This window comes from Lagopus leucura, unplaced genomic scaffold, assembly GCF_019238085.1.
Source record: "Lagopus leucura isolate 7727_CA_CO unplaced genomic scaffold, USGS_WTPT01 Super-Scaffold_100024, whole genome shotgun sequence".
In the NCBI taxonomy this organism is placed as follows: Eukaryota; Metazoa; Chordata; class Aves; order Galliformes; family Phasianidae; genus Lagopus; species Lagopus leucura.
The window spans coordinates 9,701,472-9,724,737 of record NW_024962276.1 but is presented as its reverse complement, the minus strand read 5'-3'; the positions used below and the strand labels follow the sequence as shown (position 1 = coordinate 9,724,737).

Genomic DNA, 23,266 nt, shown 5'->3' with positions numbered 1-23,266 from the left:
GAAGAAAAAGGGCTCTCTTCATCCAGAAAGGTGTGTGATTACCTTTTTTTCTTTTTTCTTTTTAAAAAAAGGAATTTAGGATCATAAATAGAAACTTAAAGTTACAACTGAATGATTAAATAGTATTGAAGTCAAATTACCTTGTTAAAATCACAATTTCTACTGAAGCTATGAACATAGATCATAAAGAATCACTGCTCTCACAGAAGCTGAGGAAGAAAGCTGGAAATGTTTGCGATTAGGGAATTCCATCTTGTACCCAACTCCAGGTGTAAATAAGAAGTGCCACTTTCTCCCCTGCATGACTGAAATGAACAGTTCAATGCAGAATTCTTGACTTAAGTTTTTGTATTTCAAGCTGAAACCAGAACAAATTATGAAACTGCACCATATAATCTCTTCCTCTTTCCGCTATTAAGCCAACAAGCTTATTAAGAAAGGGTCCACCATTGGAATTGTCTAGTACTTTTATAACATACTCACTATCTGTAGTTTACAGGCAAAAGGAGGAAAAATGTGGGAAATCCTATCTGTTCAGTAACAGTTACTGCAGCAGTTACAAATTATAAAAGCTGAAAATACCTTTGGTTTTCTGGTGTAATTAAGAATGCTTTCAAATGAAGTTTTTAACACATTCAGGACAGGAAGCAATATAAAAGGAAGATGAATTTCATTTTTCCCTTCTGAATTTATACTGTGAAATACATGATAATTCTACAGCCTTAACTATTGGGGATTAACTTAAATACACATATTAACAGTGCCATGATATTGCAATGTGTAAAATACACAACGTGTTCACTAACAAAAGCAAACAGAGGCTATTTTGCAAAATGGTGGAGCTTCAAGATAAATGTCACTTATTTTAATTGTAGATGAAAGTATCAAGTTTATTTCTCTGTGGTTTCCTGATAGCTGCACTTCTACATAACGAGTAAAAAGTTTTAATTTTGTTAAGAAATTATTTCCCTACGTAGTAGAGAAGTGATATGTAAGAATGAAAGGCTATTTTCATCCAAACAAATCAAAATAGCAATTCTCACGAATCCCTAAGGAATGAGAGGAATGATCAATACCATGTCAATTTTACACTTGACAAAATTTTTATGCAGAATAGATATAAATCATGCCACAAAACTAAATAGGTGTAATTTGTCAAACAAGAACCTGTTCCAAGTGCACTAGCGAATACAAGTATTTTTTTAATTGAATAAACACAGCCATTGTTTAAAAAAAAAATTACAATTGTGCTGTGAAAGCAGAAACAAAACATCACTTAAGGTTGCTTTCAGTAGTTACACAAAGATGCCACAGTGTAAATGTGTGTTTTCACAATATCTCAAATCTTGATAAGTCTAAAATGGCCACTGATTACAGTTGTTTTTAGTTTTTGTTTAATACAGTAATTTAAAACTGGATATACATCAACAATTCAAAGAAGTGCGCGCTTTCAGGTGTGGCCCACTTTGTACTGACTTGTACTACCACTTCAGCATTCACTGAAATAACAGCTTTGTGTTTCACACTTTCAATTCTGCTTCTTCTGTTTGGCAGATCAAGTGTAAGTGCTTCTCTGTAATATACAGCTTCTCTGTCTGTTTCTCTTCTGTGGAGAGGCTTCAAAACTTCCACAGACTGTAAGGTTAAAGAAAGTGCTGACTGTACAGAGAATGCAGCAGTGAGGAACAGTAGAAAACTGAAAGACTATAAGATCATGCTCGATCTCAGTGAATGGCCTGCTCAGGAGGCCTGATTATGCCTCCATGATAACAGAAGTGAAACTGTAACCTCAATAGAAAATGAATGCCTGTGAACAGCCACGTGGTTTTATGTAGGCAAAGTATAAAACTAAAGCACTGACTAGAAACAAATGTTCCAGGAGAAAATGGGATTGAAGAAAATATGCTGTAAAAAACTAGCAATTCATCAGGGATTGTCCCAAACATAACTGGGGAAAAAAAGGCCAAAAAAATCCCTAGTAATTGAAGTCCTTAATCATGTCCACAGAGTACTGAACTGCCAACTTAGCTGTGAGATGCCTAAATCACTACCACCTCTTTCATACTCTTATCTCCAACATAAAATCTGTGTCATTTTAGTGTCAGCTGGCTAGAGCTTTCAAAAGAAATGCATCTCATGTTTGTGAAGATAAGCTCCAAATAAGCATGAAGCCTTAACCTACAAACTGATGTCTGTATCACTGTTTGTCGAAATGCTCAGATGGAGGCATGCTATCAGGCGATGAACCATTCTATCCCTGAGCATTAGTAGTGCTGGCATGATGAAATGACTATGTGAGTTCTCATAGGAAACAAAGTTAGGAAAAATATTTCCAGCTGAATTCCAGTACTATGTTTAGAGACTGAATTGTTACCACTCTAAATCAAGCATGAAGAGTAGCACTTCTTTTACTACTTTTAGCTCATAATATACTGTATATGCATATATAGAACCAACACAGTGGCTAAAAAAAAAACCCAAAACCTGTGAGAGTCATCTGACCTTGTGTTCATATGAAGTCTTTTAACAACAGTCACAGAATCACATACAGATCTCTCTTTTGAAAAGAAATAGGTCTTTTTATGTTAGCAACTTAAATCAGAAAATGGATTTTGGCATCTCCTGGCTTGTAGAGGTAGACAGCTAAAGCAGAATTAATTTTGCTAATACTAGTAGGTATAGTGATTACTATGAGGAGACATGCTATCCAGCACTCAGTACTTAAGAAAGTAAGTTCAAATTCTGCAGTCAGTGTTGACTTTACGTCCTCTAAGCAAATGTCAAGTCTGCTCTTTGCATTCCTCCACTCTTCAATTCATTCACCTATTTAAAACCAACAACCAAGAGCATGCTCGAAATACTTATGTTCCATTAGGCTTGCTCTGGCAAGAGTCAAAACTGCCAGTCATTAAAACACGAGAAAGTAGAATGTTTGTTTTCCTAGGAGGCTGCCAAAACTGCTCTGTAATATCAGTTACGTATTGGTCAGACACCGGGCTACTGTGGCTAGTCTTTTCAGAGGATGTACTCTGGGCATCTTTTTTTTTTTTTTTTTTTTTTTTTTTTTGCTACCTGTTAAAGCAAGATATATTTAACAGAAAAGGAGCACAGATATAAACATCAGATGTGCATTTTTGCTACCAGCTTTTTTTCTTTCCTAGATCAGCAGCAGGAAAGAAAACCTCATCAGTATGATAAAGAAGCCTTCCCTGCTCTAACATGGTACCTGTGCAAGCAGTGAACTGACTGGAGGAAGATGGAGTATGCTCTCTGGTATACCTTGTGCAATCTCTTCCTAGCTGCAGAGGCTAAGAAAAGAAATGGACACAATCAGAATAAAAACACACAGTGGACCACGATAAACCATTGAAAACTACTTAAAATTTATGTCTTAAACAACTATGAAACTAGTGGGAAAACTGTAAGCCTGAAGACTGCTTCAGTGTAGTTCATTTAGCTTTTGCAGCTGGCTACCTTGTCAGCAGAGATTAAAAACCCCAGGCTCCAGTAACATAAGTTAACCGTGAGCTACTAAAATCTTAACATCCTTCCTAAATTTTCAGCAAAAAATTACCCCTTCCCTTACAGGAAGCATTATGAAAAACTACTGATGTGCCAGAGATCTTTCAGGATGTTTGAAATAGGTAACTCAGAAATTTGCTAAGTGACAAGCTGAAAAAAAACCAACAACAGCAATCACCACCATTTATACACTAGTTTGCTGGTCGCCTTTTAAGACAAAAGCCACAAAGCTGTCCTTCAAAAAGCACACTGAAACTTTTGTGTGAACAAGGAATTATCAGACTTACTTCTGCATTGTCATCATAGCTTTCCACTGCATTCCTTCTTTGTTTTACATACCAATTTTGAACTCATTAACCAACAGGCTTGTTTCTGTTCCGGCTATATATTAGGAAAACCTAAAAGGGAGGGTGGGGATGATGACATCCTCCCCCTGGTGCCAAAAAACTGAGGGAGGGAAGTCAAAGAAACCAAATCTAGAAACAGCTCAAGAAATCACCTGTTGACTTCAAGCTTTCTCAGGGTCAACAGTCTGATCTTAACTTTAAAAGAAAACTGTTTTTTTGCTCTAGCAATTTCACTACAGGTTTTGAAACATACATTAGTTCTATCACAAAAGTTATATTGGTGAATTTGGCATAGTGGAAATAGATGCATAATGAACTAGAAAACTGCAACTGTATTAAACTAACTACAACATTTAGTTTAGAAATATTATTACTTAGGGAAAATTTCACACATTTTACTTCTAATAAGTAAAAGACCTAAGAGAAACCAGGAGAACACACATTTGGCACCTCCATTCTTTGAAGCTCAACTGTTGCAAGTTTGATTGCTATAGATTGTCTTAGCAGAGCACTCGCTGTCAAGCATGAGAAGGTAAATAATTTACTCCATTAGCATTTATTACTCTTTCATCCTGCAGATTAAAGATTTTAGTTAGAATAATGAAAAAAGTGACTACTCTGCAGATTGCAGACCCCTTAGTGAAAAGGCTCCCTTAAGGCGTCTGTCTTAGAATCTATCTCAGTCTGAAATGGTCAAAGACACCTCCTTACACACAGTTCACACATTTTACACAGTCATCAAGTTTCACAAAAGTCACAGTTTGGTACACTTGCACATCACTTTGCATACAGCAACACTAACTACTTCCAACTGTGGCAGAGATGTTTATTTCTAACATTAAGCATTTACGATTTGGTTCACAGGCAGAGTCCTATTTATTTGATGTCCAGCACCTTATACAGGATGAGTGTCTATATTAGCATCTGTTGACCAACAGTATAAGCTGAAAGGAAATCTTGGACTCAAGGCACCCAAAAATCATCTTGCTGTACAAATCCTGATGACCCATTTTTGTACCCTCACCTCTGCTTCCCTTACAAATATATCGCTTCATCAAAAGTGAATTGGCAACAGATGAAACTATTTAATGTTTTAAGTGTAAACTTTCTCTGTAACCTAAGGGGTATACTGTTTATATTGTTTTGGGTGCAGCTAGTTAGCTAATACTACAATCCTTTTGTGTAAAAAGCCTGTAGCAGCTTTTTCTCTTATTGCACATTTCATTGTATCTGTTGTAAAAAGTAACTGAAGACTTTTTTTTTCCTGTTGCTTTAATGCTTAAGCACTTGGGATAGTTTTAGATTGTTTTAAAATTTCCCAATACGTCAAGAGAACAAACTGGAAGTTCTCTGGTTGGTGTAAGAAGGCATTTTTCAGAGCAGGGAAGACTCTGAGGTACAGTTTCCCCTCTACACCTCCTAGTTTGAAGCTGCCTAAATACTACCTTCTGAGGCATGACTACAAGTTAAATGAAGGACACCCAAAATCTACAGCCTCAGGCTTCCTAGGGAACAGATTCAAATTTGTGGACTCCACCCCTAACCCAAGCAATGGAAGGCAAATGCCTATCATGATCTTTGTCTGACTCGGGCTGGCTCTGGGCACGCTCTGGTTTGGGGTTGGAAGAAGGTGGATCAGGTTGCTGTACAGACATAGTCCTGCGGAGATGGTTTCTCTTGCGCAAAAATTCAGGTTGAGAGTGGAGGCCAAAGCTGCCTTTTCTCAAGATCATCCGAGAGTTGTTCTTTTTAGGTCGTGAATGAAGACTGAACTCCAGTGAGGCCAAGTGGGCTGCATAACCCTCACTGAGGAACTGAAATATGAAGGAAAGAAAGGGAGTGACAAATTACTGCTGCCTCAACCTATAGACTCTATGAGGAGTTAATTTTATATCTTTGGCAGCCTAGTTAGAGATACATGAAAGAATAATATTAGACTCCTCTTGCTCTTATTTTCAATGAATTCTTCAATTTTGTTGTTCAAGAATATGCTATGCATGCACTTGCAGGTACAACTTGTGACCATTCAATTTTCTTTATCGTTCACTCTGCCATAAAATGCCTCCTCCGAGACCAAAACTGCTTTTTTTCCTCTGACATATTCTCTGCTCTTTATTTGGTGAGTCTGTGCATGCATGTGTGTGCACGCACACATTAACACAGACGCATTTCCCTGCTACCCTGAAGACTTCCTAGTTAAGTAGCAAGAGTTACTTACTTGACATTGTGCCTGGTATTTCTTTGTCGATCGTCCAACTATGTAGATCTGGGATGGCGACAGAGCTAAGACATTGTAAACGGAAATATCCTTTGTCGAACCATATGCAGCACAGATTTTGATGTGGCACTGAAACAAATATTACTTCCAGAGTGAATACTCTGACTACCGAACAGCATGCATTACAGGAATGGAACTTATTCTGCACTGAAGCAGCAGATAAACTCACTTAACATTTCTGTAAAGCACACACAGCTAAATCTGTCTATCTCAATGACAGCAAAATTATGAATAGGTAGACAGAAAAGAACAAGTCATTTATTTATTTGTAATACCATATGCCAAAAGGTGCATTTGGATGTTTTGTTAGCCATCTTTGCTCTTTGAAAAGTAAGAAAAGACACGAGGAATAGCAAAAATATAACAACAGTAGGATTTACTGTTCCAAAGGAAGAGAGCTTTTACTTCAAACAATGACAATTTCTAGAAAAACGTTTCAAGGATATCAACGTGTTTCTAGTACGTACCTCTTGCATGAGATTCCTTAGAAAAATAGTCTTTTGTCGCAGTGGGTCATGAACAAGTCCATCAGAGAAGAAGATCATTCCTTGAGGGAAGTTGTGCTGAGATAACCATGAAACCACACGCTGCTTTTGCATATCTGGACGGCCAGTAATATAGATAATCAGATATCCTAGGTCCTGCCAATGTCTGTCACAAGCAACAAATAAATTATATAGGTGAAGAAAAATAAATTAATGCCCACAGGTCACATCAGTATTTCTTTGCCTGGCACAGACCCAGTCATACAAGATCTTTCAACAGGTGTGAAACAACATGCCTAAGCATCTGCACCTATAGAGAAATGATGTAATAAAATCTTCATCTTGGGAGAGATGGAGGAAAGCAAGCAACAGTCCAGTCTCATACAGTATGAGACTTATAAAAAACTTAAAAACTCACAACAAACCCAGGCAACTCTACAGGCTTGGGAGGAGTGGCTGGAAAGCTGCTGGATGAAAAGGGACCTTGGTGTACTGATGGACAGTCAGCTGAATGAGCCAGCAGTATGCAAAGAATGCCAGCAGCATCCTGGCTTGTATCGGGAATGGTGTGGTGAGCAGGACTAGGGCAGTAATCCTGCCCCTGTACTCGGCACTGGTAAGGCCTCACCTCAAGTACTGCGTTCAGTTTTGGGCACCTCTATACAGAAAGGACATGGAGGTGCAGGTCAAACGGAGGGCAACAAGACTGGTGAAGGGCTTGGAGAATATGGCCTATGAGGAGTGAGAGGAACTGGGGCTGTTTAGTCTGGGGAAGAGGAGGCTGAGGGAGACCTTATTGCTCTCTTCAGATACCTGAAAGATGATTGCAGTGAGAGCAGGGCTGGTCTCTTCTCACCAGTGACAGGCGATAAGATGAGGGGAAATGGCCTCAAGTTGCGACAGGGGAGATCTAGGTTGGATATCAGGGAAAATTTCTTTACAGAAAGGGTAGATAAGCACTGGAATAGGCTCTCCAGGGAAGGTGGTTGAGCCACCATCCCTGAATGTGTTTAAAAACTGCTTGGATGTAGGGCTCAGGGACATGACTTAGTGGTGAGTTGTTAGAGTTAGGGTAGTATGGTTAGGTTGTGATTGGACTTAATGATCTTGACTTTTCCAACCTAAGCAATTCCATGATTCTATGAACTCGAGCTATATCTCAAGTACTACTACCTTTGAAATTTATAATGAGATTCCCTGTGATTTCAGCTGTAGGAAATGGAAAACTCTTGAGAATTGGCATCCCTCCTTTCCCATGCAAGCTCCAAAAAGAGCACTGTTTTCTTTGCTCACTGCAGCACTGCAAGAATTGCAAGACTGAATTAAGTCTTTTAACTTTTCCTCCAGAAAATGCTCTTGCACTCATGGCACTTTGTCATTCAAGAGCAGAATTCTGTCCTTATTTGAAGCTGACAAAATATAAAATACACTCTTTGCTAATCACAGTAACAAATGAAATCATTATAAATTCATTATGCTCACTTTAACATCATATTCTCCAAAAGCAATCTTTATGCAACTTAACGTACAAATTATAAAGTAAACCACAGCACTCTAAGATTCCTCTGAAAACCAAGAGCAATTGTTGTCAAGGTAAATACATAAACATATCTGCAAAACATTCTACCCGTTAAAGAATTTTTGTATAGTTAGTAAAAAAAAATCTATTCTACCCTCCTCTGTCCTGTTGTGCTCTAACAGAAAAATTAGAAATTTACAAAGCGAAGCATGCAAGCTATACTCACCTTACAACATCGACAGCCCCAGCTCGGACTTTGGGGTCACTTCCCATTATTGAAACACTTGCTGCAAATGAACCATCAATGCTGAACACAACACATTCCATTCCTCGGGGAAGCACAGTCAGGTAGCTTGTGGCGCTGCTCTGGTCCCCTCTGGAGATTAAAAGCAATATATCTTTTTTAAAAATGAGAATATTTTCTGCATGTTCTAGTTAAGAACTTGTACTAGATCTGACTGGATCTGCAGCTTCAAAAATCTGTGTTAAACTGGACTTTTCATTTCAGTCCTGTATGGGAAAATTAAAGCCTACACTTTTAGGAAATAACTTTCCAAACAAGAAATTTGGAAGCTGACTTTAATAAGACATCACATTCATACAAATATATGATTTATTTCAAACAAACAACATTGAAGAACTTAAACTTTTAATGTTGTCTATATGTATATGTATATACATATATATATATATATATGCTCTGAGTACATACGTGCATTTTGCACAGAAATTAGCTGTATCTTCTTTTCCCGAACAGTCTATAACTACTGGCAAATTATTAGAAATTACAGTGGAAAAACTGATATGCATCATTTATTGGCATCCACCTGCTTATAAACATCAACTTATCTCTACTAGAATTTTATTAAACAGAAGAATTTTTAAAAGCACAGCTTACCCCACTAGTCCTGCACCTGCGCCAACAAATTTTATTTCACACCTTTTCCCTCTTCATGCTTGACTTACCACAGAGTTGGTTTGTGTTGTTTGTTTTTTTGTTTCTTTTTTTTTTTTAAGTGCTGGAGAGCCAGAAGAATTGATCTCAATGAACTGTTACTTTTAAGTGCTGTTTTCTTCCCTCAATTTTAGAATAAATATGGTCTTACAGAATTATAGTGTATAATTCTGAAGTATAGAATTAAAATGACTCTTATAATCAGTCTGCCATCAACATATAAATAGCTGGCTGAGAAGAAGGCAGTACATGCTCTACTGTTCATGTCAACAGGAAAAGCTTCTTATTGAAGAACGCACGGCCATACCCATCAGTAATCTTTTCCTCAGGGAAGAAGCTCTGAAATAATCCAAGTCACACACTCTTGCCATAACAAGACTGATAACAGTCATTCAGTCTCCCTAATTTTGCAGGTCCAAATGTCACTAAATTGAGTTATGTGGAGGATTTATGTTGCAGGAGGGATAAAACCCACTGGATTGAACACCTTTAAGCTGGCCAGTATGCACACGGTCGCTGCTTCAAATCTAAGCTGATAATACAGGAAATAGACCAAAGAAAGATAAACAGAACTGTCACTGGAGACTTGAGGTGCAAAGAAATTAAATCATTTGCCTAAGGCCACACAGAAGTCTGCAGTATAATCCAGAACTGACCAAAATCCCCCTCCATGCCCCCTTCTATCCTACATATCAATATCTTCCTGATCACAAGAGCCCATAAAAGCTGTAGTATCAGCTTGGAACTGTTACCTGACAATCATTCTGATGGGATATACACCAACTCTCAGTCTCTTCTGTTTGGGTATGCTGTAGGATATCCGGCCACTGCTGTTGGATATCTCTGTGTCAAAATAGACCCACCTACCAGAAGATGGTTCAGTCATTATGAAGATATCAACCTGCAAAACCAACACAAAGTCACCTGGTGTGATAGTGGGCAATTTTATTACCACCTTAGGAACATGGCATGCCAGGTCTTCATCATATTATTATCTTAATTCGTGTTTTGTAACCAAAGGTTGCAAGTTTCAAGGAACTTTGAAACTCAGAAACTTCTCAGATGGTCCTCACAACCAGAAAACGCTTCCTAACACACAGCACAAGAGTTCATTATTGTCTTGATCAATTAAAACACTCAGTACTGAAGGTATCAAGAAAACACAGAGCTCAGGAATTCTAAACTTTCAGAACAGGCAAAGTGAAGTTTCCGTGCCTCTGTTTTATTTGCAGCTCAGCAACACTGCTACATTAATTTCCATTAAAAATTCTTAGTCTCACTGAATGTAACCAAATGAGTTCACTCAATATTTATTTGGCTTTGTTATTTTTAAACTTTGCTACTGCAGTCAGCTTTAAGAGCACCGACTGATCCAGCTACGTCACATTACTGAAATTCTAAAACTACTCTTTACTCTTCCATGTATATGAGAAACAGCAGCTACCCAAACTTTAGAATCCCAATTCCTTTATCCAGTTCTCTTACCTTGAAAGGTGTATATACACTTTCCTTTAAGTGACTTGCCAACTGCTATTCAACTATTTTTTATCCTTACTCAAGTTAATCATCTCCAGCAGATGATGCAAACAGATGACAGGTTCAGAAATCACTGCATAGCATATTCTTCTTTCACCAGAGGAGATGTCCAGCATCATATAAAAAGGATTTTAGCTAGAAAAAATGCAATCTACCAAAAAACGTGCTTACAGCATGGTGGGATGCTAGTTATGTACTCCCCCTCTCTGTAAGGCTCTCTCTGGTATTATGAACTACATGTGCATTATATTCAACAACTATCTGTATGTCAGTTGACAACAAATAAGGAAATAGAATATTTGATCTTTACCTTTTCACCTGTTAAAGCTACCATGTCCAGAGGTCCATACATAAAGCGCCCAACAAGTACCTGAGGACCATCTTCTGCAGCAATTACATCATTTGCCCGATGATTAGCAGTCACATTCTGAAATGAGACCAAAAAATGGGAAGTGTTAGTTTTTATGTAAGGTTACTGTCTCTATTATGTTGGTAAGCACAGTGATAAAGAAACACAGTCCCAGTGAGTTTGAGGAACTTTCAGCAAGAGCCAGGATCCCATTAATGGGGGTGTTACTGAATAAAGACACCACTGAGAACATCCAAGATGACAAGGTAAGAGAGTACCTTTATAGACACTCCAACTATATAGGAGAGTACGCTTAAGGAAATGTCAATTATCCTTCAGTACAAGCAGTGCCATAGAGTAATATTATCACATGCAAGGCATTCATCCTGTGAGGCACTTTCCCATATTTTTAGTAACCAGAATTTTTCATAAAATTAATGCATAAAAGCAAATCTCGCACAAGAATGCTTTAACTGATGCTAATGCTGGAAGAATATCTACAACTTGGCAATACTTTCAAACTGAGTATACTTTTTAGCATATACAGGACACAAGCACTTGCTGATGATCATGCTTCAACATGCTGCGCTCTGAAGTGCATACTAACACTTACAGTATTACTCAGTACTTGTTAAAAATGTATCTGAAACGTAGTGGGCTCATTTTTCTACAGCAAAAGAATAGTCAGAAGCTCCGTGACTTCCAAATGAAATTTCACAATATGTGAATTTTTTTCATTTATTATTTAAGCTCATGGCATCTAAAGAAAGAAGAAAATATTTTTTCTTGGGTTTTGAATTCATCCAGCATGTAAGAAAACAGAAGAATAACCTGTGCTTAACAGGTCCTTCTGTTATTTAAACACATGCATTTGGGGAAAAAAAATTTCTAATGGTAAACCAAGTATTAATTGCTTTTATTTCTTAACTGCTAGATCACCTCTGTAGTTTGCAGTTAAGTACAATTCCATGCTTTGGGAGATTAGGCTCCACTTAAAGTGCTGCCCAACTCAATTTCCATAGCTACCCTGGATATTCAGAGACATACTTACTCTCAATTTGACATGTGTCCTTTTGCGTAGCCATTTTTCTCGTGGATTGGACGGGCTTAGCGTTGCGGGATCCAGGCTATCATTTTCTTTGAAATCTACATTTTCATATCTCATCACCTGAAATGATAATAACATTCTAAAAAACTGTGTTCTGCCTGGGGAGCCCTGCGCTTGACAAGGAAAGGAGTTATACTGCTGTCCCAGCTGAGTGACACTGCAGAGCAAACAGCACAAGCAAAACAGAAAGATACAGGCCATGATGTCATATTAAGAATTTAAGCCACTGACACCAGCGCAGAGAGCAGGACTTCACCAGCCAAAAGGAGATGTGAGAGCAGCAAACACACTGACATCGTCCCAACTGATTTAATCAAGAAATATGACTGTGTAATTTTCTGCACTATTCTCTTGACCATTTTCCTCTGAAACAGCAGCTGTTTCATCATTCACTGGATAAAAGATACACTGATTACTGGATTAATCCAAATTAAAATGTTTATCACTGGATTCTACAAGGAGGGTCATCTTGACTTCTTGGAGAGATATTTTTACTGCAGGTCACACTCAAATATCACTAAATTATTTTCAACCCAGGTGAGATTTCTCAACCTCACCACTTTCTCTAGAGGTCACAGCACGAATCATTTCCAAGTCACTGACAGCTGTGATCTAAAAACAACAGGAATAAGAGAGACATCACATACCTTAGAAATGAATTCTAAGGAGACAGTGCACACAATGCCTATAAACATACTAGTACACAATTACAAGAGAGACTGGTAATGAACAGTCTTTTCTAATACGCTTCAGTCTCCTCATTTTTCCTTATTCCCTCTAAATTAGAGAAGCTCTTTCATTGTGGAGAGAGAAAGAAACATCAACAACCTGTCTTAAAATGAATGCCACGACGTCTGTTGATTCCCAGTAGCTGGCATGGAAAAGATGTGGCAGGGCCACAGTTGGAAATGCTGTCAGGACATCTGGACAATACAAGGCATAATCAATTCGCTTTGTTCCCCACCACTTAGCAGTAACTACAAAAAAAAAAAAAAAAAAAAAAAAAAAAAAAGCATAACATTTCTAAAAGATGTCTTCATAACAAATCTGCTGTATAAATGTATAAACTAGATAACAGAATGAAGCCTTCCGTTTTTTTAATATTGACATCTGGAGCCTGTTGAAAGCATCAATCTAACACAGAAGTTCTGTTTTCACTCACTGCATAATCCCTTGAAGTTCTGCTGTCTAAACGGCATTGCAAGTTTTGGGAAGCAGAGGTTACCACAGCACGATGCCCTTTGCTTCCTGGCCCACAAAAAGTGTACAGGAAAAGACTAGTTAACTTTATGATCATATTATATAGCAAGAATCGTAAATACTTTCCAAATAGTGGTGATAGTACTAATGTAGCATTACAGTCTGTAAAAGAAGAATATAATGATCTATAGCACTTAAGAGAAACGATTCTTATCTATGTATCTTTCTTCATGCTTGGACTATGGCTCTAAACCCAAGTTTGTCTGAAACTCTTCATAGCTTTGACTGTCACCTTAATATAAGGGACTATATAAAGAACTTCATTTCTATTACTTCACCTACATTACTATGGACAGTAGAGCAAGCTAAATTGTGTTATTTAAAAAACACAACAACTTAGGCTGTTCTCATTCTCCTCAAATTTCCAAAAAATTAATTTTCCTAATAATCAGAATGATTAGGAACTCCCACATTTTCACAAAATGGCATTTGCTATGCACACTGCAACAAGCTTCACTCACTGTTGGTGAGGCATGCTGATGACAAGCTCTCTGCTGATCCTGAGTTTTCACTGTTTGTGCTGGCCAAGCTCAACCTTCTCTCTTGTTTCTGAGATGTGTTCATAGATTTAGAACTCTCCTGAGAGTGAGTTATGTTCAAAGAGCTGCTCTCAAGGAACAGAGCACTGTAGTTCTGGATAGCATCACCTGCAGATAACAGAAATAGAATAAAGCAAAATAAAATAAAGAAACATATATTCATTCACATATATACATATTCATACATATATATGAATGAATTTTCCTCTGTCTTCTTTCAGTACTTGCTAAATATATTTGTGCCATTCTGACCCAGATTACTTACTTTTATCATGCTAGCACATTTGTTGTTCAAATCCTCTTGAGCTGTGTAACAAGAGAAACGTCAAGAGAACATTAAATAAACAGAGCTATGAAAATAGGTACTATACCTAACTGATGAGATCTTCCATCCCCCAGTGGGTATCTCTGGTATCGTGGAACACTGAATGGAGGCAGGAGATGAAATCTTTTCTCCAGCAATGGTTCAAGTCTGCAGGCAGATGGGTCAGCGGAGTGAAAGAAACTGTACACCTGGCTGCAGGCTGGGCGAACCTGACAAACTTCAATGAGAATGAAAGAGAGAAAGAGAGTTTGGTATTGCCACTTTAAGATTTTCAAGGAGTCTATGCATAAAGATGGTTAATACAGACTCCTGCAATCTCAGTCTTCCAGTGATCCTATGACACAATTTAAAATTTCAGGAAAGCAGATTCCAAAGTTACTTTTAAAGGATATGTTTATATATAGCCAATAATAACTTATAAAAGTGACTGTGGCACTTTCGAACATACAAACATTTTCACACACAGTACAGTATTCAAGAGAATGTAATCAGACTGCACACAAAATATATAACTTCTGAGCAAACTCTCCTGCTGTGTTGTTAAAAACAGCTCACAGCCAACATATCCAGGGACCAAGTTTAGTCATGAGGCCAGAAATGAAAAAGATGACATACTAAACCAAACACAGACGCTACTTTTGGTATCATTTTCTAGGATTACTCCTTGGTGAAGTAAAAACTTTCACATTACCCTGCGAGGAATATATATGATCAACAGCAAATAACACACTACTATGAATAGGTGAGCAGTGACACCGCTGGAATTAAACTCCATCATCTCATGTCTTAGTACTAACTTGCACTGACATTCCCATCTTTCAGAAGAAGGAACCCTTCAAGCAGGAAATCATTCCCCAGACTTCCAGTAGACGCCTTTGTTTACCTGCTTTTAAAATAACCTCTTTGTTTACAAAGTCATTAAGCATCCTGCATTCTAATGTTAGAAAGAGCTTACCATTCAGACCTGGCAGAACAGTACTCCTCATGGCCAGCACCAAACCAAGCGGTGATCCAAAGAGGAAGAAATCAGACACCTCAAAATCAAACCGGCCCAGGTTTACATCTGAGAGACTGGAATTCGCAGGAAGAAAGTCTGCGCCATCTTTCAACACACTTGAGCGGATGCTGAGTAAAGAAAATACACTCATTTAACTATAATGAACCCAGAGAAGAAATGCATTCCCCAAACAGGTATCTTAAAAAGCTCTAGCATCCACATATAGATTCAAGAAACATGCCTTAAATTGTAGAAAAATAATTACAGTATAGCAGCCACTTATCATGATTTCCAGTGTGGATATTAAATGTATTACCTTTAACATGCACAAGCTTTGTACTGTTGAAATACTTATCAGCAAGTTATGCAAGAACTCTAAAAACTGAAAAATTACCTCTTCTTCTTGTTAGCTGTATAGATGCATTTAAGCTTATTCTGAAACTTTTAATATGAATTTGAGCCTCCTCAACTTGTATGAGGACAACGGTATTAAAAAGTTACAGTGATGCCTTGTGCATAGCTTTTCATTTTGTAAATGATTAAAACGCTGATTTAGTTTCTATGCCATACATGCATAGAAATGGCTATATATTTGTTAGGACACAAATAAGTTAATTATGTTAAATCTTGCTCCCAGCCTCCTTCCATCTAGGCAAGACATTTACTCAGTTTTAGTTGTTGTTTTGCTTTAAAGATAGTCTGGAGCTTGCTGACCAATTGAACAGCAAAAACAATCATCTTACTCTTTAGAGAATAAAGGAAAGCCTGTGAGGGGAATCCAAGGTTTAGAAAAAAAAAAAAAAGTAACAAATTCATCCATCTTGACTTCTGTGGGTTCTTCTGAAGAAATGAAACTTGCATTTAGTTTTGCATACTCAAAACTCTCACAGCTGAATAAAAAATAAATAAAAAACTTGTGAGAAAATTCATACCAAACCTACTAAATCTATGTCTTTGGAGGATGTTTGCAAGAACTTTAAGCAAACCTCTAGAAACACAAAAGAACGAATAGAAATGATTCTGCCCCTCCAGTGCTGACAAGCTGAATCGAGTGCCAATCCTATTTCTTTTACTCAGTTATCACACACTAGTTACCTAGACAGGAAAGCATGATGATTTGTTATAGTATCACAGTTGTAGGTGGATGAGTCACTCTGTTTCCTAGGCAACAGCTGTCTTGGCTCTTCATCCTCCATAATTTCTGAGATGTCAATATTGCTTTTGCTCAGGTGTTTTCTGCCACCCAGACTGGAGTCCTCTGTTAAAAGGGGATTATCCTTCAGAGAATGAACAGAGCAAAAAGAAGACTTAGACAGGGATCGAAATTCAACAGAGCTTATACAAACGGGATGCATTTATACATTTGACCTCATTTTATCAAAGCCGTGGTTGAAAGGGTTAGAAACTAGGCCAATTCAGCACCTGTTTTAGCCCTAGCAGGGAGTGAGAAACACTTCTGAAAAACACACTAAACCACTTAAAAATACACCAGGTAGTACATTAGAAGAAGGCTGAAATGATCAGTATAAAGACTATTCACTGCATTTCAAACAATTTAAAGTCTTTTTTTCTATTGATAGAAACTCTCTCAGTGCCCCCAAATGCCACAATTAAAAAAAAAAAAAAAAAAAAAAAAAAAAAACAACTCATCTGCATTGAAATGGTATCAATAATTAGGCTCTGAATCAGTCATCCACAGGTGAGTTTTATGTATTATATATCCATGTGGTAAAAATCATCAATTTTCTCTATCTCTTCTAATGACAGTTGTCTGCTTCAAAATAATGTGTTTTAGCTGTTGCAGCAAGAGAGAACCATCTTCCTCTTCTAAAATGCAATGCTTAGTTCTTTTCAACTTAGAACTTACATTAGAAATGAAATGGAAGAGGGGAAAGATAGAGACAAAAACTGGGAAGGAAGCTCTACAATGTTGTGGAAAAGGAGAAGAGTAGGAAAAAAAGAATGTAGGAAAACTGGAACAATAAGCAAGAGCAATGCAGTCAAAGAACCTGTCCTACATTCTGATCCCCATTCCCCCATTTTTGGTGAGAAATGTAACTAAAGAGTCAAAAGATGAAACAATTTAGCTAGCATCATAAAACCATCAAATAATACATTACAGGCACCTCATTCAGTATCAACACCACTCTTCCATATCCACTTAAGTCTAAAGTACATAAAATTAGTTGAACTCAAGCATTCCTTCTTAAGTGGAGAACACACAATGCAGCTTATATGACAGAAATGTTTACAAAAAAAAAAAAAAAAAGTGCTTCTACTACCAAAAAAATATCTTCTGGATCACAGTGAGAATGAATTTCTCCTATTTCCAAATGTAGCACTCATTTAGAGACTTTGTTACTCTCACTGCCCTGTTCATTCAACCTCAGGTGACTCACATTCTTCACCAGAAAGTAGGCACATCTCTCACCAGTTAGCAGAACTTATTTATGAGCACATCTTAATGTTAGAATACCCCTAGGCAGTAGTATAATTGATCCTATAGTGTCTGGAAAAAAAAAAAAAGACTGGCAGAAACAGTACCCTGAGATTACTGGGAGGATACATCTACATCTACAGTTAAGATGACACCCAGTAATCCTACTTTAAAGATTTACTAATAAAGCCTTCACTACTGATGATGTATCATAAAACTGAAGCTGCAGACTTAATTTTCAGACAGCAATTTTTATGAGCAAAATCCCATGCCATTATTATTATTTATCAAATCCTTAAATTTTTTGTGGTTTAATATGGACCTGAATTTCTTAGTTTCCCTCTAGGGAATGAATCTATATATAGGGAATGAACTTCAGCTGAGTAGATTTTTTTTCTCTTCACCTGGATGCTGCTGATGCTTCCTCTCCTGCTACTGTTCTGACTCTCATCAGTTCTGTTAGTATTATAGCAAATGGCATCAAACCCCAAAATGCCTCCAATGCAGTCACCAATGAGACATACCTGAAGGAGTAAAAAAATAGTGAGTTAGTGAAATGCAGCAAGTATTTTAGAAGAAACAAAAACCATCACAGACCTGCAGAAACATACCCTACTCCTTTTAAACCCTTGTTCTTTTTTTCTTTTTAATACCTTGCTTCCTACTGCAGTTGAAGTGTGTAGTCACTTTTTCCCACTTCCTCTTATTTACAGACATATGCCCCATGCCACGAATATCCATCCCAGTGACTGTTTTGATAACCATAGAATTGCTGTAAATGCTACAGAATTCTTCACTACACTGTACACCAAATGCAATTTTTTCTTCCCCCTTGTGAAAACAGGAAGTCATTGTACTTTAGGGAAATGAATGTTTCCAGCTATCTAAAGGGCCCAATAATAAAACATCAATAACTCACACAGAGTAGCAGTAACATATTTACTCTAAAGTAGGTAAGTACTATTTCTTTCTAGTCTAGAGATGGAGAAGCAGGAATAATAATAATAACTGTGACATGTCAGTTGGAAGAATTCAACAGGTGACTTCCCTGAGGAGTGGACCATACCAGAAAAATCAAATGAGTATACCAGAGCTACATGGGAAATCTGCAAGAGAGTCAGCAACTGAGTATTTATCTTTTGAGTTTCTCTGCTGTCAAATGCTTTATTACTACTGTGATGGAGGCAAAAAAGAAGCAATAAATTTTGGATTCTTTTTGCTGTCAGGGATGTGCTGATGACCCAACTCTTCAGCTATGGAAGGTGTGTGACAAACTCAGAAACACAGATTAGCAGTTGTTGTTTTGGGCTCACAGACTTGTCCATTGCTTAGTATAATACACTCTTAAGACACAACTAAGGCTCCTGTATACTATCAGAGTTCATAGCAATAATTACTAAGAGCTTAGGTGTCAAAAGGCTTGTGGGAGAAGGTATAGTATTTTCTACCGACTGAATAAATCCAGGTTAGATTCAGCACAGGATTCCAGAAGGGTCTTCCTCATGCTGAGTACTGAGAGGGCATTTTGTATAAATAATCCCAAGCTAATGTTCATGCACCAAATTTACAGTATTGTTCTCTCACACTCATAACTTAAAACCATGAACGCATACTAGAAACAGCTTAACAAGAAATATACTTGCTCCAAAGGAATTTTTCTTTTATGTAAGAAAATAATAGTCCTACCTGCCCGTTAAACCCAACTCCATCTGTAGATTTGAGAAAGTCATTGTAAACTTGGTTTGCTCTACTGATCACCATGGCAACTGCGTCCTGGTACTGAGGGGATGAAACAGCCAGCAAGGGCAAAGCAGCCAGCGGGATGTGGTCTTCACTGCTGCTGAGACAGCTTTCATCATAGCTGTAAGGATTTAGGCTAAAGTAGAACATGCTATCGTCAAGAAAAATGCAAAAAGCAGCACATAGCATTAGCAAATGAATAGTTATTAACAGAAATAGGCTGAGCTCTTGCAATTCACTATGAAAGCACAAAAAGGACCATTTGATCACAACACTCAACAGTTAAAAATCAAGGAGTTACAGCTTTATGAGACTAAGACAACCCTAGAACACATTCCTGAAATTAAATACACAAGGTGAATTTTTTCCACCTTATTTTTACACATACAAGTGGACATAACTTAAGAGAATAAACTGATTATTCCCTTTCAGCCTTTCCCCCCCCCATATACTAACTTACTATATTAAAGAATGGGATTCAGAAACTACAACAGAATGTTATTTCCTAGAACAGCAAATAGAAACATTATTCAAAAGCATATAAAAACATTTTTCCAAATGTTCCATCCCTTCAAAAAGATGGAACAAAGTTGCACTGCCTCCAAAATTATATGCAATTTTTTTCACAGAAAAATGTTTCAAAAAGGAGGTTTAACAGCTAAAAATGTAAGCTTAAATTTGACAGCATGGCATTCTAGTTTGGATGTGTGCTCTGCAAATTTTTCAGTAAATTCCATTCATATCTTGACTGATAGATGAATGCAGAAAACAGTTCAGAGAACCAAAGGTGCAGGTCACATAACTTGTGCCAAGGCAAACAGATGGTTGCTCTACGTTGGCACGCGCTATGCTGACACATTCATAAAATTGAGTATACACTCAAATCAAACATGAAATTTTATGCTGCTGCTTAATCTGGCTCACACTTGATAAAATATTTCAGTAATTTAAAACACACTTCCTTCTCCACAGTTTGCTAAGTGGGATGTTGACCACAACTTTACATTCCACAACTGCTTCCTGGAGTTCTGACTGTAAAAGCTGCTGGTGTGAAGCTACAGCAATGTGAGAGCAGGGAATCACTTCTCCTTTTGTCAGCTCCAAACAGATAAACCACAAAAGCAGCTCTGTGCAAGAACATATCAAGGCAGTAGCAATCATATGTCAGCACCAGGAGTGATTCCACTGGACATTCAAATATTCAGCTTAGCTATTTTCAATTGGGCTGAGTACTGTATAATGCAACAAGAGAGAATCCAAAAAACAAAGAAAAAGCAGGAGGGAGTCTTTTCATTTGGGGTGCCAGCACACTCTTCCTTCCTTCTACTCTACCAGCTCTTCTTGCAGTCAATCAAGCCCCGTGGGCTATGCTTTATGAGACACCTAGGAGATGCTACTGATCTGGCTCCATAAAAAGCCCATTTAAAGTGGGATCCTTCAAAAGCCTTTTGATGCTTCAACTCTCCTTCTTCTGCTGGTTTGCTTTCTTTACAGGGTAGCTACTTGGACACACACTTATAGTTCTTTCCTGGCTGTTTCAGTGTATTCCCTCTTGATGTGAACACTGTTGCAACTTCAGCAGTCTGGTTTGCCCTTAGCCATCCCTTCCTACTATAAGCCCGTCACAGCTTTGAGTCCAACCAGTATTTCGGAACTTTAATGTATACTCTAATCCCTCCATTCCACTGCTGTCACCTAGATAGCAGGCATCACTGTTTTCACATCTAAAGGTCCCAAATGTGATTTTAAAAAACTCATATCCTCTTCTGTGAGGTTTTCTGCTCCACAAAAAGTTCAAATGTAAGCTCAGGTGTTATACTGCAACAAAGGCCATAAAAGAGACCATCATTTAAAGGAAGTCTCAGGAAAAAAAAAAGAAAAACAACCCAAAACAATAGAAGTTTCTCTCCGCTTAGGAAAAAAAAAAAAAAAAAAAAAAAATCAAGCAAGTCCAAATCTTTCCTCCCCATCACCAGAGTTGCTCTTGGTTTACAGTCACAGAAGACTTGAATCAGGCCCAAGAACACATTTCTTTCTCCTTTCTCTATCATGCAGAAAAGATGAGTACACATCTCTTTAAAATATTTATATCAAGGAAAATGTCACCAAGGAAATACACGTTACCTGAAAAGGTTCTCTCATTTAAGGGGTGAATTTCAGGACTGAAAAGAAGAAAAGTGGGCACAGACAACCAGCCCACTAGAAAATTCAATTTGGTATTTTAAATTCAGCTCACCAAGACCACAGAAGTAAATAAAAACAGTGAAGAGATTTTTAATATTTTAATCATCATGTTACAGAATATTCTGCATGAGCTCAGTTAAAATACTGGTTGGACTAGTACCAGCACCACAGCACAATCAGAACTACTGCTACCCAAGTTGATAAAATATTATTGGTTACCATTATGAGGATGTAGAAGCCAGTTATAGCAGCACTCGGAGGAAAACCTGCTCAGGAACTAAGGCTATCAAGTGTTTAGTGTGCCAGTAATGCTGCACGGAAAATTTTTTACTATGGGGAAAAAATGTAAAATTAAGCTGGTTACTCTACTGCTGCTATAGCTCTCCTTTCTACATGAACCTTATAAATGTAACATCCTCTGAAAATACAGGCTAAGATCAGCTGCTGTCCCATGTTAACAACCTGACAAAGAGAAACATCTTAACCATGGTACTCTCTTATACCCATATTCCTTAAATTTTCCACATATATTCTAGGCTACAGGTACAATTCAAAGACAGCATAAATATTCCTATTTCTTCCTCAGGCTTTGTGCTAGGCTTTTGGTTAATGACTGAAAAAAAATATCTCTTTGTATTATTTTAACCTTGTATCTCTTCCAACTTCAAGAAGTGAGGCACTGATGGACCATTCAAGGTCATGCAGGAAATCTACTGCAGACTAAGGAATACTACTCTTATTTCCTGACTTCCATGTTAAGATTATATCTAAAAAGTCATACCTCCTCTCCAGGAACTGCTGCTACATGTCATTTTTCAATTCTCACAGCAACGTCATTACGAGTGCATATCTGAAATTTTTACTGTCATATATATAATGATTGTTAAAATTAATAATAACAACAGTTTTTCACTGTGAGGGTACCTTTCATACAAGCATGCAAAGCAACTTCAAAACATACTACTGATGCACAGTTAAGAGTTATGTTCTTGCTCTGGGCACAGTAAATACCAAACCAAGCAGGTCTCTAAGCTGCTAATTACCCTTTCTCTGAAATTACATTCAGAATTTCCTGACTTGTTTTTGCATTGAAATATTATCACAGCATACTACACAGCAATAATTATCAACTACAGAGCTGACTTGCTACAAGAAATGTGATCTGATGAACAACCTCTTTGGTTTGTTCAGCCCAGAAAAGAGGAGGCTGAGGGGGGGCCCTCATAGCAGCCTGCAGCTTCTCACAGGAGAGCAAAGAAGCAGGCATTGCCCTCTGGTGAGAGCAAAAGGGCCAAAGGGAACAGAATGGAGTTCTGCCAGGCAGGGGTTGGGAGAAGGGTTCTGCACTAGAGGGTGTTGGGTATGGAACAGGCTCCCCAGGGCAGCGGACGTGGCCCCAAGCTGCCAGAACTTTAAGAGCATGTGGATACTGCTCTCAGATATAACTAAATCTCAAATGTACTGTGAACTGAAGCCTTCAATAGCCAAAGGTATTGTTTATTACAGATGCATTCTCTGTAACTCATTCAAGAGTATACTGCATTCACATACTGCATTCTTAATGGCAACAAATGAATACCACAGAACTACAGGACTTCAAAGAGCGGTAGCTCCTATTGGGAATGAACATGTCAAAAGCCTTTCAAAACCACACTGCAAAGCCAAATAATATAAAGCAAAATCAG

The 23,266-nt window shown here is 37.7% G+C and overlaps 1 protein-coding gene across 12 annotated transcripts in view; it reads right to left on the bottom strand.

Annotated features, from left to right (window-relative positions):
* Positions 1 to 3,391: 3,391 nt before the first annotated feature.
* Positions 3,392 to 23,266, bottom strand: part of PITPNM3 (PITPNM family member 3) — a 50,923-nt gene continuing 31,048 nt past the window's right edge. For 10 of the 12 annotated variants that reach the window (XM_042879959.1, XM_042879964.1, XM_042879966.1 and 7 more), the window contains 14 exons: positions 19,344 to 19,533; positions 18,062 to 18,181; positions 16,316 to 16,497; positions 15,179 to 15,348; positions 14,270 to 14,440; positions 13,821 to 14,006; positions 12,928 to 13,076; positions 12,043 to 12,159; positions 10,953 to 11,069; positions 9,859 to 10,007; positions 8,378 to 8,527; positions 6,615 to 6,798; positions 6,088 to 6,216; positions 3,392 to 5,683 (listed from right to left, as the gene is read on the bottom strand). In XM_042879959.1, the coding sequence (XP_042735893.1) occupies positions 5,375 to 5,683; positions 6,088 to 6,216; positions 6,615 to 6,798; positions 8,378 to 8,527; positions 9,859 to 10,007; positions 10,953 to 11,069; positions 12,043 to 12,159; positions 12,928 to 13,076; positions 13,821 to 14,006; positions 14,270 to 14,440; positions 15,179 to 15,348; positions 16,316 to 16,497; positions 18,062 to 18,181; positions 19,344 to 19,533 (2,323 nt within the window). In that variant the 3' untranslated portion in view covers positions 3,392 to 5,374. The remainder of the gene's footprint in view (positions 5,684 to 6,087; positions 6,217 to 6,614; positions 6,799 to 8,377; positions 8,528 to 9,858; positions 10,008 to 10,952; positions 11,070 to 12,042; positions 12,160 to 12,927; positions 13,077 to 13,820; positions 14,007 to 14,269; positions 14,441 to 15,178; positions 15,349 to 16,315; positions 16,498 to 18,061; positions 18,182 to 19,343; positions 19,534 to 23,266) is intronic. The other 2 variants (XM_042879963.1, XM_042879962.1) reach the window with 2 other exon arrangements.